Source organism: Trachemys scripta, chromosome 5 (assembly GCF_013100865.1).
Source record: "Trachemys scripta elegans isolate TJP31775 chromosome 5, CAS_Tse_1.0, whole genome shotgun sequence".
NCBI lineage: Eukaryota > Metazoa > Chordata > Testudines > Emydidae > Trachemys > Trachemys scripta.
In genome coordinates, this window is record NC_048302.1 from 116926851 (window position 1) to 116942528 (window position 15678).

Below are 15678 nucleotides of genomic sequence, written 5' to 3' on the forward strand. Positions count from 1 at the left end.
TTTAGTTTAAAACCTGCCAAAGATCTAGCCAGGTGGACAGCTTTACAAGAGTAGGTTCAAAGGGATGAACAAAAGTCTGCTTGTCTTCATAAGATCTATAAATAACTATCTTTGTTTTAACAATATTTTTTTAATTACCACATACCCCTATGGAAATCAGTGTTTGACACATGATACAGAACTGTAATAGCTTATCTTGAAAACAAATGAATGTTTACGATGTAGATGACAGCTTTACTTTCTCTTTTGTCTGTGAGAGAATAGGCTTATTCTAATATATTTCAGACCCTCAGTATCTTACTATGTTCATTCACCAAACTTTGTATTTAGAAATTCATCTTGAGTATAATGAGAACAATCTGTGTGGTTTGGTGGTTTTTGTTTAATTTTTAAATAGCATGTAGATATAGTCATCATTGTGAGTTAGGTATCAGCCGACCCTGTCTACGGTTACTTTCATAGAAGTTTATCCCAAACATTGCCCATTTGAGAATTGCATTAGCAACCTGTGAGGAAGTTGGTGAAACACACAAAGAAGCACATTATAACTGCATTCAGCTTTAATACCGAGGTGTGGCCCATATAGAATACTGGTCCTGGTAGGCAGTGCTCCATCTTGATCAAGGAAATGCAATTCTGTGGTACAGAACTCTTTTGGGACCATATTTGGCCCATGAGCTGCACATTGGCCAGTACTGCTTTAATTTATACAATCAAATACATTTTATTTGAATATTGTGTCCTTACAGGGATCACAAAATGCTTTACTCAGAGTTTATAGACAACTAAAGAGAAAAAGGCAATAAGATGTGATGAGAATGAGAGGTAAAACTTGTAAAGATAACATTTCTATAATCCCCCCTTATAGATTCACATAAAAATTGCATATTTCACACTCCCATGTAAATCATAAAAATAAACAATATAGAAAATCAGTGAATCATACGTTGGTTACAGGCTACATCCTGCTTACTTCTAGTTACATGGGCTAGTTACATGAATAAGGCAAGCAGGTTTTGGCCTCATATTGTTGAAATATTTTGTTAAAACTGAGAAAAAGAATTAGTGTGTGGTCCTAGGGGTGTATGCAGGATGGCCCCTGATTCAGCAAAGTACTTGAGCCTATAAGTCCATCTCTATTCAGCAAAGCACTTCATGCTTAACTTTAAGCACATGAGCATTCCCATTTACTTCTACACATACAGTCAATGGGATTTTTCAGGTGCTTAAAGTAAAGCATGTACTTACATATCTTATTGAATCTGGGCCCGTGAATAACCTATTTACAAATTTCTTGCTGAGGGACAGAGGCAATAAAAGCTCAGTCCAGCTATTGTATCTGTGCAAGTTTACCAGGGAGTCCAATTTTTTAAAATGCAGTTCTATTCCAAAAAGTAACTGAGGCCTTGTCTAAACTATGCACTAAATTGCTGCCGCTGCGATCGACGCATCTGCATCAATGTAATGGGTCTGGTGAAGACACAATAAGTCGATGGGAGAGCGCTCTGCTGTCGACTTAATTAATCCACCTCAACGAGAGGCGGAAGCTCTGTCGAAGGACGAGCTTTAAGTGAATGTAAGTTATGTCAGCTTAAGTTATGTAACTTATATAACTTAACTAGCATAACTTACATCGACTTACAGCATTAGTGTGGAGTAGGCCTAAGTAAAAATACCATTGTGCTTTACACAAGGCACAGTCAACCTGTGGAACGCTTTGCCAGAGGATGTTGTGAAGGCCAAGACTATAACAGGGTTCTAAAAAGAACTAGATAAGTTCATGGAGGATAGGTCCATCAATGTCTATTAGCCAGGATGGGTAGGGATGGTGTCCCTAGCTTCTGTTTTCGAGAAACTGGGAATGGGCGACAGGGAATAGATCACTTGATGATTACCTGTTCTGTTCATTCCCTTGGAAGCACCTAGCATTGGCCACTGTCGGAGGACAGGATACTGGGCTAGGTGGACCTTTGGTCTGACCCAGTATGGCCGTTCTTATGTTCTCAATAGATGTTCCCTGAGTATGTTTGTCATCATTTCTGCTTCCACTACTGACTGCTATTCACTCTTGTTTGCAATGCAGAGCCACCATAACTATGTGAAAGAGATATGGATTCTCTGCTGGCTTGTGCATCATCAACGGAATATTTTAATTGTTTTGATTGCAAAATTTGTATTGTTGTTGATGTGTGAGCCAGAAAGAACACAGCTGGACTTTGAAATTCCATGTTGCATTTGCTGAGCTAGCAGTTAGTAAAATAATCTTTTTATTTACAAGCTGAGTATGTTTGATCGGGAGACATGATACAAATGGAACCTCACAATGCCATTTTCAAAGCCATGCTGTAAGATTCAGGCAGGCTTTGAGGGTGAAGAAACTGAAAGGAGTTTGATTCTTATTAGATTCTGCAACAAAAATATTTCTTTGTTACTGAAAGCCTTATATGAAGTCCACGCAATCAAACAGACAGCAGCTGCAACTTTTATTAGGTTTGAGTCAAAGTAATATCCTGAGATAAAAAGGAAATGCGGATAATTGACTGGCATTTATTTTTGCAAAGCATCAAAGTGAGATTGCTATCTGATCCAAACAGAGAGAGCACTGTTCAGCCATATGAGGATGTTACAGACCAGTTTCATCCCTGGTGTGTCTCTATTAACTTCAGCTTAGTTACAGCAGTGATTAAGCAAGCGATTTGTTTATAAAAATAGCTTCACTACACAAAAGGGTTAGTTATTTAAATGGTCACATTAAACAAGATATTACTAGAATTACTCCTTCCTCAGTAGTTGGAGCTCCTGCATGTGGCTTTATCAACCCTGGGACAAGGACCACAATAGAAATAACGGGATTAAACTCAATACCTTTGAGATATAAGTAGGGTTGCCAGGCACCTGGTTTCTGACAGGAACGCCCAGTCGAAAAGGGACCCTGGCGGTTCCGGTCAGCACTGCTGACCGGGCTGCTAAAAGTCCAGTCATCAGCATAGCAGGGCTAAGGCAAGCTGCCTGTGACTCCCAGAAGTGACTGGCATGTCTGGCTCCTAGGCACAGGGGTGGCCACAGGGGCTCCGCATGCTGCCCCTGCCCCAAGCACCGGATCCTCAGCTCCCATTGGCTGGGAACTGTGGCCAATGGGAGCTGCAGGGGAGGTGCCTGTGGGTGCAGGCAGTGCGCAGAGTCCCCTGGCCCCTCCGCCTAGGAGCCAGACATGCCACCCACTTCTGGGAGCCACCTGAGGTAAGTGCCCACTGGCCAGAGCCCGCACCTTGCACCCTAACCCATTGCCCCAGCCCTGAGATCCCTGCTACAGCCCAAACCCCTCATCCCCAACCCCGCCCCAGAGCCTGCACCCCAAGCAGAGTCTGCATCCCAACTCCCTGCCCTAGCCCGGAGCCCCCTCATATATCCAAACCCCTCATCCAGAGCCCACACCTCCAGCTGGAGCCCTCACCCCTCCCGCACCCTAACCCCCTGCCTCAGCTCAGTGAAAGTGAGTGATGGTGGGGGAGAGTGAGGGATGGAGTGAGCGGGGGCAGGGCCTCGGAGAAGGGGCAGGACAGGGGCCTCAGGGTAGAGGGTGGGGCAAAGGTGGTCAGTTTTGTGTGATTAGAAAGTTGGCAAACCTAGATATAAGGTGGATACTTTGGGTACAAACCTATAAGATGCTTTGTACAATCAGCTTAGACTCATTTGAAAGAAAGTTTATGGAGCCTGGTACCTGCTTAGGAAATTAATGGAAACTGGGTGTTCAAATCCCCTAGACAGCTTTGAAAATCTCAGCCACAGAGTTCTTGTGAAGTGTGTTGCCTAATTCCTACCGTCTCCTACATTTATGCAACAGAAATAATGCTGCATTGGCTTCTAATATTGGCAATGAAAAATTCTTTATATAGTGTTTTTATATGTAATACCCTTTTTCTTTTTTAGATAATTCTTGTGAGTTCTTCACATAATGACCGGGACCAGAGCCTTTTCATGAGCATCGATGAAGGAGCCACTTTTCAAAAGCAGCCCATTACCTTCTTTGTGGAAACCCTGGTTTTTCACCCAAAAGATGAGGATAAGGTGATTGCTTACACCAAGGAAGGCAAGGTAAAGCTTGGGTGTTCTTGACCATCACATGATGTTTCATATTAACCTAATCAGATTGTCATAACTTGCTGATTAGGTTTATATAACATGAGTTGCCTAAGGGGAAGCAATACCCAGTTCCTGAAATGCTCCTTTCTCTATTTCAGTAAATTTTATCAATCTCAAAATGCCATTTTCCTTTTAGAGTATTTTCATTCTCTGTCATTTCTTGTTGATACTGATATTGGCAATATAATCTATCCTGTAACATAATTATAGTTAAGTACAATCCTAGAAACTTTTTTCCCTAGAAATTGGCCATAAGCAATTGTATAATGTAGTAGAAAGTTAACTGAGCTGAAATATTGGCTCCGAAGCCATTCTTGGTTGGTAAAATAAAATGAAATAAACCTTTGCTTAGGTGTAAAGAAGAAGAAGATTCCATTGAATCGGTAGATCTGTAGAAAAGTAGAAGAATACTCTCTTTGAAGTATTCAGACCACATACAAATTTAGAAGTCACATCAAATTATTTGTAGACTTTCAGTAGTGTTCTGGATTACTGCTCCTTAAAGTATAAAGATTTATGGCATTTTTCTGGATGTGTTAATGTAAACACCTGCAGTTGAACACACAATCCAATAAAAATGTATATTCAATCTTTTTTCATAGCACCAGAGCTAAAGCTGTAAAATCATAGAGATTTTGGTCCTGATTTTGATCTTACTTACAATGTTTATATTATTACTCCTGATATGGGCAACACTGAGTAAGATCAGAATCAGGCCCTTTAAGCGTTGTCACCGTGTATGGAGGGTTTATCTTGCTTATGTGATGAAGGGAGTAGAGGGCAAGTTGTTCATTTTGCTGTCAATTATTGCACAGATATTACTGTGATGTTCTACTGACGTTTCATTGAGCTACCTTTCAGGAACTGAATCTAAAGCTATGCTCAGCTGATCACCAGTGGTTCATGCAGTTCCACTATTTACAAACAAGGCTACATCTAGAAGAACTCATGACAGCTTTGACTGTTTCTGCCTTACAAATGTCATGGTGGATTTCTTTGTTTTGTTAAGTCAGTTTTAGGTCCTAAATAACATACAAAAATGTTTTGAAAATCTGACAGCAGCAAAAATATTTACGTGGGAAAAATACAGCACAAAAGCCTTCATTCTGTTTTCAGTTGAGTTTCTGGTGGAATAATCTACAAAGGGAAGTGGTGGAAGCTCCTATTAAAATTAGACTGGACAAAACACTAGAAAATGTGCAGTAAGTAACAATCCTCTATTGGCCAGGAGAAGGATTAGGTGATCTAATAGATCTTTCCTTTCTATCAGTCTTACAATTAAAGCAGTGAAACATAGGGACATAAAAGACCAAATTGTGCAGTCTTTACTCAAGATGTATGTAAGAAAAGCTATCATTGGCTGGAAGGGGAGATTTACCTGTGTAAATCTTGAGTAAGGACTGCAGGATTTGTCTCAAAGAGAGTAATATAAATAAATAAATAATGGAGATATCCCCTCTCCTTGAACTGGAAGGGACCTTGAAAAGGGTCATTGAGTCCAGCCCCCTGCCTTCACTAACAGGACCAAGTACTGATTTGCCCCAGATCCCCAAGTGGCCCCCTCAAGGATTGAACTCACAACCCTGGGTTTAACAGGCCAATGCTCAAACCACTGAGCTATCCCTCCCCTCTGAGGTAGAGATTAGGGAGAGAGAAAAAGAGATGGAGGGCAAAGTTCAGAAGTGGCATAAAAGAATCACTATGTTGAAATCCAGGGCCCCAGAGGTAACATACGCCTTGAGAGATCTCATAGTCTGGATCCTAGAGTTGTATAATTATATTTCCACCTAAGTGAAAGAAAGATGTATCAGAAAACTCATGAGAACAAGCTCTCTCATTTTTACAGCCTAAAGAAGTTCAGATAATTTGGATAAACTGAGAAGAAGCTTCCTAATCAACCCATTACTTGCAGTAGCATTTTTGAGTGCACAAGAATGCAGGATTGAGTTCTTTGACAAATAGCAATCTGCAAGCTTCTGTCTCCTGGAGCATCTCAATGTTCTCATGATTTCTGGCTTGATTTAGTTCCTACTTTATATAGCAAAACCTGGATTGTTCTTCTATTGAGTACCCTGTATTTTATTTAAATAAAGTTCCAATCTCTAACTGACACTCTATAAATGAATACAAAGCTAGTCAGTGCGGTTGGGTTAATCTACTTACTGGCTCAAGTCTATACTTTCTTTTTTTGGCTACCAAAATAATAATGAACATCAATCAGTTGTTCACTGAGACAATATAAATGCTTGATTTCATTTTTAAGACTTGACAGGGATCACAGGAGATTTTAATTGTTTCTTTGAAAACTGTGTGAGGGTGGGGAAAAAACCTGAACTCATGTATTCCTGTGGCCTTATAAAAAGTGACTACATTAATTTAGTGCAAGGCTGGTAATGAACAGAATAAAAACTAATTCAGAAGTGTTTGCTGAAATGGAAAGTTTTGCCTTTTCCATTAATACAACTTTTACACCACAAATGTAATTTCAAATTTGATGTTTGTCATGGGTAATCAAAAATAAAATACACGATGAGTCAGAGTTTTCTCTCATTTAGGGCCTGATTCAGCAAGATATTTTAGCACATGCATAAATGTAAGCATGTTGAGAAGTCTTACTGAATTTAAGTTAAACACATTCTTAAATGCCTTGCTGAAATGGGGTCTAGCTCATTACTCCTAGATATACCTCTTTTTATTATGATAAATTATTCCTTCCATTCTTGGTGTTTTAAACTCTTCAAGTTTTTGTTCATTTAGCTGTTTTTTTGGCCAACCTCTACATATTTGTATAGGATACACCTATGCCAAACTAGATATCTTCTCCGTTTTTCTAATCCTTAGCAAGTCATTCCAATTTGCTTCCTTACCAACTGTTGTTCTCCGCTGAACTCTCTTCATCGTTGTCTTTCTGACTGATAAAGGGTGATATTCCAGAGATGCTTTCACCAAATTCATAGACAGAATGTTATGTCCCCTTTCCCATTACATGCATTTCCTATGTCATATATGTAGCCTAATACCACCTATAACTTATACCTTAAACAGCAACAGCCTGTACAGTGAATATCCACAATACAGTGAACATTGTCTCCTATTCTGGTCACTTTACTTCACATTTCCATGGAACAAAGCCCTGTTACTATGCAGTATAGTGCACGATAGCTGGATAGTGTTGTTCTTTGGCCTCCATATTATTTCTGATTACAAAAATTAATCGAGAAGAGGTGCGTAACCCCACATTCTTAAATATGTAAATAACACAGTACATAATATCCATAATAAAAGCGCAATATGTACATAATGGATTCATCACTTTCATTTGAGCCTCTCCTGTTACAAACAAGTGTCTTTCTGAGTATTCCCTACGAGGCTCTGCACTGCAGCACTGACTGTGCTTAACAGATAAATGAGGCCTTACATTGAAAGGGAGAAGTTCTCCCCATTATTTTCATCTGAAATATGGCAGGGGGAGGGAACCCAATCATGTGTAAATTGAATGAAATAGCAAATACAAGGGACTTCAATGTCTGTGTATATCTGACTTCTTAAAGTTGTGCTAGGGGTTACTTTATAGCTACAGAGGAGAATGCCTTCTGGAGGCTCTGATTGAAATGAGGTAGTCTTTGAATGACTAGTGTTATGTATTGCATATGTCATGGAACGAGAATTATATCTGTGCTACTGACATATCTTGTCTCAGTGTTCTTGTTGTTATTAGCACATTAATTTCTGAAATTAAATATGGTGGGAAAGAAACCAAGCCCAGTGTTACCAACTGTGACCAGTGCAGAGGAAGGTCCTGGCCCCATCCCCTACCATCTCCACCTTACCTCTTTTGAGGTGGCTGTTGCTCCCTGGGGTACAATCAGGGAGCAGTCTCTGTGCTTATTAGGATCCCTGTTAAGCAAGTGCATAAGTTTATCTATAGTCAGCAAAACTCTTAAGCATCTGATTGGCTTTTCACGAGACTTAAGCCTGTGCTGAACAGTAAACATTTTAAGTAGGGCTGTCAAGTGATTAAAGAAATTAATTGCGATTAATCACGCTGTTAAACAATAATAGAATAACATTTATTTAAATATTTTGGATGTTTTCTACATTTTCAAATATATTGATTTCAGTTACAACACAGAATACAAAGTGTACAGTGCTCACTTTATATTTATTTTTGATTACAAATATTTGCACTGTAAAAAACAAAAGAAATAGTATTTTTCAATTCACCTAATACAAGTATTGTAGTGCAATCTCTTAACATGAAAGTTGAACTTACAAATGTAGAATTATATACAAAAAAAACCCTACATTCAAAGATAAAATAATGTAAAACTGGTTGAAGCATCAAGGGACATATGAATCTTTAGCACATCTGGCATGTAACACTGGCTACAACAGGGCCATGCAAATGCCTGTTCTAACATTCAGGTGACATTGCAATTAAGAAGTGGGCAGCATTATCTCCTGTAAATGTAAATGAACTTCTTTTTCTTAGCAATTGGCTGAACAAGAAGTAGGACTGAATCGACTTGTAGGTTCTAAAGTTTTACATTGTTTTGTTTGTGATTGCAGTTATGTAACAGAAAAACCTACATTTGTAACTTGCACTTTCATGATTCAGAGATTGCACTACAGTACTCGTATGAGGTGAATTGAAAAATACTATTTCTTTTGTTTATCATTTTTACAGTGCAAATATTTGTAATAAAAAATAATATAAAGTGAGCACAGTAAACTTCGTATTCTGTGTTATATTTGAAATCAATATATTTGAAAATGTAGAAAAACATCCAAAAATATTTAATACATTTCAATTAGTATTCTATTGTTTAACAGTGCAATTAATCATCATTAATTTTTTAATCGTGATTAATTTTTTTGAGTTAATCACGGGAGTTAACTGTGATTAGTAGACGGCCCTAATTTTAAGCTTTGCAGAATTGGGGCCTTGAGCATTTGCACTTGGCTGGCCCCTATGTGGGAAAAACCAAGGGAGGAAAAATTCCCTTGCACTCCCTCCTCTTGCACAATCACAGCAGGGTTAGCAACAGTCTGATCTAAAATGAAATTGTGCATTGTTTTCATGGGAAACAAGGCATCATTGACAGAGCATTTTACTCTTCTATTTATATGTATAAATGTTAAGCAAGTTTGTCTTGGTTTCACTTATTCGAAAAGATTCAAATGTTATTGCTTTGGAAAGCATTCTAGAAAGTTCCTTGGACTGATTTTGATTCATGTGAAATCTCTCATTTTAATAGCTTATTTCAAAGTCCCTTGGTTAGTCACTGTCTTTTAAAATTTACACTGTTAGCAGTGCTCTACCAGCTAATATTTTTCTTTTTTCTTTGAAGCTATATGTGTCAGTTGACTTGGGGAAAAAATGGACTCTTCTGCAGGAACGAGTTTCAAAAGACCATATTTTTTGGTAAGAGGCATACATTGTTGTTAGTCTCCAATGAACACATGAAAGGAAAAAGTATCTGATACTAATCCTCCTAGGTGTTTCCTGAGGCAGGAGGAAGGATAATAAAACAAATTTGACATCTTTTGCAGGGGCAATTCTAGTCTCCTGTCCACCTGGGTCCAATCTTGCACATTCAGACTCATACTTACTCAGGCAAGGAGCCCCAATTGACTCGAATGGAAGAGTTTTCAGCACTGTGGTCTAGTGACGTTGGTTTAGAGAGAATTTTAATGTCCGCTCAAACTGCACTTCATTTTACAGATAAAAGTGATCTCTAGAAGCCAGACGTATCAATCTAGAGGGGAAAAATCTATAAAGTTAAAGGCTGAATCTGGCATATTAACTACATCTGTATAGAAAAATGTTCATTGCCTGGGAAGCAAGTGAAATTCGCAAAACTTTTGCTGTCTTTCCACAAATATGGTGGGTTGTTTTCACAGGGAGAAAAAAACTATTTGTTGGACAAAAATGGCCTCTGTTCTATGAAAGTGACCCAAAGCCAATCTGTGAAAATGTGTGACTTGTTCCAGAATGGAAATGAACCTTCGTCTTCTGCCAAAAAAGAGAAGAAAAACTGTGGTCAGTTGTGGAAGTGATCAAATTTTATATTTAACCAATTGCCTGAATTCTATTGGAAAAAAAAAACTAAAAAAATCTCAGCTTCCACAAGTGGGGTTTAATCTAACAAATACAGAGGGTTTCATACAAGTCTAATTTTAGTCTTATGTATTATTATTTTGTATTCCAATCGTACCCACAAAGTGCTAGACACTGTCTATCCATACAGGAAGACATGGTGTCTCCCCACAAGATCTTATCATTGTAGTTCCTTTGGTGTTTCTGAACTGCGTAAATTACATTGCAATGTGAGTATCTTCATCCTTGTGCAAAGTCATCTCTGGCTTTCAAGATTATGGAGTTAGTCAGCTGGTGGTCTACACTATAATGGACTTAACTAATTTTAACTGCCTTCCCAACTAGTGCCTGTGCTTCCTGTGCTCCCCCTCCCCCAGTTCTTTAGGCAGTTGGGGTATGTCTGTACAGCAAAAAGTCTCAGAGCCCGAGTCAGCGGTCTCGGGCATGGGGAGTTTGTGCTGCAGGGCTAAAAATGGCAGTGTAGGTGTTCGGGCTTGGGCTGGAGCCTGGGCTCTCAAACCCGGTGCTCTACAGGTGAGACACTAGGGAGACTCGCCCTGGTCAACTCAGCAGGGGCTCTGCTGATCTTCTTATTTGGAGGTTACGCTTTGTAAAATATAGATATTATAAAGTAAGGATATTATAATAAATACAAATATGAAATATTATGGTCAGATTGGATCCTGGTAATCCATCCCAAGTACAGGTTAGCGTGTAGAGGCCCTGCCCCAGAAGCAGGACACATAGCAAGCTGTGAGTCTGAGTCACAATGTGCTTCCTGCTTTCTTCTTGGACCTAGGAGAAGTAGTTTATTCTGTTTGTTGGCACAGATTACTTACCCCTGTGTCAGCTCTGGTGGACCTTTTCCACCTGCATGGGAGAAAGAATACCAGCTCCTTTCCCCCCCCAACTCCCTGTCACACAGTAGGGCTGATCATTGAGGCTCACAGCATTATGTTTGTGCCACAAATGACCAAATTCCATTCAAAACTCACGTGAGCTTGGAATTTCCAAGGTAAGATAGATCCTTCTTCCTACATAACCATCATTATGAAGGTTCTTTTGAGTCTGTCTTAGCTACCTTGTCCTGTACTTCTAAATTTAGAAGCAACATTCTGGGCCAAATTCTGCTCTGGTTTATTCCCCATTTTCTTCACTGGGGTTGCACAGGGTATATAAGTCAGGATGGCATATGGCTCACTGTCTTTAATTAGAGAAAAAAATTAATGTGCTTGCAGTTCTATCATCTTGTGTTTTTTAATCCTTGGCTATTATGATCCTTGATCAGTTCAGGTAATATTTATTTTTTATTTTTGTGTTGAGATCATTATGATAAACCGCTCCAGTACTGCTATTAAGATGGGATGGGCTGGGAGAATATTTTCATTACAAAGTATTTAAACATGGGCGGGGGGCAGACACAGAGCAGGGGACATTGGCCAGGTAGGGCACTGAATGAGCAGTTGACAGGATGATTTTCAAAGATGATATAATGAATTCCCCTTGCCACGCCCAAAACATAAATCAGTTGTAACTCAACTATATTACTATATTGTGTAAATCAAATTGTTTTTTTTTTTTTTTTTTTTGTCTCCCCAAGTAACTCAAATTCCCAGGAGCCATTATCCTTTAAAGCTAATCAGAGTAGACATTTGCAACAGTGTTTAAAAAAAAATCCCCACAGTACTGTATGTAGTAAAAGCAGTTTTTGACCTGGTCCTTCCATTGTAAGCAATGAATAATGCTGTTTTCACTGGATTTCTAAGCAGTGCTTTGCCCTTGAACTGACTGTGTGAATTACTGAAAATCAGTTTCAGTTCCAAATCTTGAACCTATTAAAGTTCTGATAAGCATAATATTATTATTAACGGATTATATTAAAGCAGTGCTGGAGAAGAGACAGAGCAAACCTGCTAGTTTTCACTGGATCTTTGATAGGAGGCTCATGTAACAGTGATGAAGGGTTTCTTGTTTTTAGAGCTAGCTTATTTGAGGATCTCTCTGCATCAGCAGGCACCACAGTAAATTGCATCAAATATTTTACAATGGAGCCCTTTTGTGTGCTTCTTGAGGAACCTAATTAGTGTAGATGAACTGCACATCCATGACAGATTCCACCTGATTAGGTACCTAGTTCTTGCTTCTCTTGAATAAAATGAGATTAAAAAAAAGAAACCATCCCCTGCCTCCTCCCACAAATTAACCCAGGGCATTTAAAATACAGAAGTACAGTCTATATGAAGATCATATCCAAAAGCATCCACTTTATATTTATAGTGTGTGAAGGGTTATTGTTCATGATTCACATTTCAAGATGTACTATGTGTTAACAATCTGTGTTTTTTTGACTCCCATATATTACGTGACTGTAGGTCAAATTATAAATGAGCACTACTACTTTTCTGATATTTTTTGTGACTGAAATAAGTGAAAGCTGTTATGAGCAGCTCACAAGGATGAGAAATAGTTAAATAAAATAACAATCTTGGTTAAAACAATCTTAAAGGCTTGACAAACTCAGAACAAAAGAATTCTGAATATAGAAATTCTTAGTGTTCTTACTGAGAAATGTAAAATGTGCACAATGCATGACTGTATTCATGTGTAGACACAGACACGGAGCTTGTTTTTCTACTCCATTATATCATTTTTATGCTGGTGTAACTCCCTTAAAGTCAATGTTTTGCACAGTGTAAAAGTTGAGTTAACAGAGTTCTGAATTAGGCTTTCTGAGATGGGAGCTGAGAGAAACAGAAGAGGGGCTTAAACCCTCCCCCCAAAACTGCAGGGAGCTCTGCATAATTAAGAGGCCTAAGTGAGAACCTATTAATAGCTATTATTTGTATCAAATCCATCCAAAAGATTAAATTCAGGCCACTCATGGTGCATATGTGGGAACAAGGTGGCCAAAACCCATGGAGACCGATGTAGCACTGACTTGCGCCTTGTTTAGTCATTTACAGTTGGGATGAGCCACTACCAGATCAGACTGCTAGTTTTACACTCACTTTGCTACAGGTATACGCAACTCCACAATAGAGCTGGTCAGGAGATGAGAACATGAGAATTCAGGACCGGAAGAGCTCTCCTAATTCATCAAGTTCAACCCCCCTGCTATTACAGGTGACCCCATCCTAAAATCATACACTTACCAACCTCCATCTTAAAACCAGTACTCCGCAAAGCACAAGCCAGTTGAAAATCAGGCATTGTGGAGTCCACACACCATAGATTCTCCAGGGCTGCAGAAGTGGTATTCTAAGGAGGGGTCAGGGAGTGTGGGCCACACCTTGTGTATACCCCACAGATCCACCATGCACCCCATACTGCTGAAATCAGTCATGCACTTGGCACTAGTAATCTGTGTGAATGGCTGTACGGGCTTTCCTGACCCAGCTAGAATAATATTGCTTGTGTGTCAATAGTAACCTTGTATTTGAGGACAAATGTAAAGAGGGCCTGGATATGTCCCACAGTATTGGTAACATCCAACTGAGCTGCCCATCCACTCTTCTGCAACCCCACACTTTAGTAATTCTTAGATTCCAAGGCCAGAAGGGACCATTGTAATCATCTAGTTTGACCAGCTGTATAACTAGGCTTGGCAGATTTTTTTTATCATTTCAATGGATAATATATGATTATTTTTGAGCATTTTTTTATTTGTATCCATTTAAATTTTCGCAGTTTGGGAAAGTATGATGGGGGGAGCAGTCAGACAATAATTATGTAATGACAGTAGATGTTGAGATTCAAAAAACTAAAGCTTAATAACCATTAAAACACAAATTGTCAACATCACATGTTGAAATACACAAAATAAATATCCTTAAAGCAAACTTGAATAAGTTCTCAAGCAGCATTTTTCTCATTTTGCCTATGTGTAAACAGTTCGCACTTTACTGTTATTGTTTCAGGCTGTCTGCAAACTCAGTGCATTGGTTACACACACTTCATGTTTTGCAGATTTTCTTTGCTACCATAACAACCAGCGACTGAGTTCTTAAAAAACAAAAGCTTGAGACTCTGGAGAACAATTAAGAGGTCTATCCATGCCTTACCCTTCGTGGCCCTGAGGGGCTGCATCCCACACTTCGGGAGACATTGCTGTATATTAGCATAGCTAAGACTCAGATCTAGACCCTGATGATCTAAAGGGTACACTTTTACTAGATGAGCCCAAAAGGAGCCTCCCCTATGCAAGCTGAATTAAACTTGTCTCAGGTGGTGGTTGTTCTTTAAGTATCTTACAGAATTGTAATAATGTGAAACACAATTTGTGTATACAAAACATGTATTGTCGTACATGAATGGGTTTTTTAAGCTAACTTGCCTGTTTTATTGTTTGACTATAGGATCAAGTCCACATTCAGTGGCTTATGTATAGTTGCAGCAAGTGGTTATGTTGGAAGAATACAAGAAAAACATCTGAACCACAAACAAACAAACACATGTTATTTTCCCCCCAGCAAGCTAAAAACAAAAAAAAACCCTTTCATTTATCCTCATCTGTTTAAATAATTTTTTAAGGGGAAGAGAGCATCTGGGGATGAGATATTGTACTTTAAATGTCAGCCCAATCCACATTAAAACAAATCAGTTGCAGCCTATCACTCTAGAGTGTTACAGTGGAAGTGAAAATATACTGCACAGATGCAGACCTCACTCTTGCCATTGCCAGGTGCCACTGTTGTGGGGAATGAAGCTGTCAGGAGACAATTGTCAATTCTGGGGTATTAGAAGAAGTATGAAAAGCCTAAAGCTATTGACAGATATCACAATCTATGTTTATGAAACCATTAGTGATAAATTATGGATCCAAAAGGTTATTTAAAGTGTACCCCAAAAGCAGTCTTTGCATTATTGATGACAACTCCATCTCAGCTTTTGAAAATTTCAGCTTGAAGTTTTTGCAGGTTTGTTGTATGAGGTCAAGTGCAAAAAGTAAAATATTCAGCAAACAGCATTCTTCTTTCCTGAAGAGCAACTGTTGAGCTATCATGGTTGATTTGACATATTACAAATATCTAGATAGATAGAGATGTTCCACACTGTGAAAAAGATTGAAGATCTTCCCGCCATTCACATGCACCTTAGCGTAAGCCCTTCTGTGGGTTAAATAGCTTCTCTGGTTTAGGATATTGTCCACAAAATACCACAATAGATTTTGCATTTTGCAGACCGATTTCTCAGCAAAAGCAAGATTTTACTCTTGTTTGTGATCTAGCAATTTCCTGCCTTGTCTTGTCTCCTGTTCCCACATCTCACTTCTCTCCCCATTAATTTTGTCCAAAATACTGCTGCAAATATCTTTCTCACCAGTTCGTCTGATCATGATTTTCCTTATTAAGAGCTAGCTTATGGCTTTTCTACGAGCCCTGTGTATGGGACAGCATGTAGCTTGGATCATCCTAGGAGCAATGCAGGGGAGGTCT

The 15678-nt window shown here is 38.9% G+C and overlaps 1 protein-coding gene across 3 annotated transcripts in view; it reads left to right on the plus strand.

Annotated features, from left to right (window-relative positions):
• The window catches only part of SORCS2 (sortilin related VPS10 domain containing receptor 2), an 810911-nt gene that overhangs the window by 667508 nt on the left and 127725 nt on the right, over positions 1-15678 (plus strand). For all 3 annotated transcript variants that reach the window (XM_034770959.1, XM_034770960.1, XM_034770962.1), the window contains 2 exons: positions 3931-4095; positions 9495-9568. In XM_034770959.1, coding sequence (XP_034626850.1) covers positions 3931-4095; positions 9495-9568 — 239 coding nt within the window. The remainder of the gene's footprint in view (positions 1-3930; positions 4096-9494; positions 9569-15678) is intronic.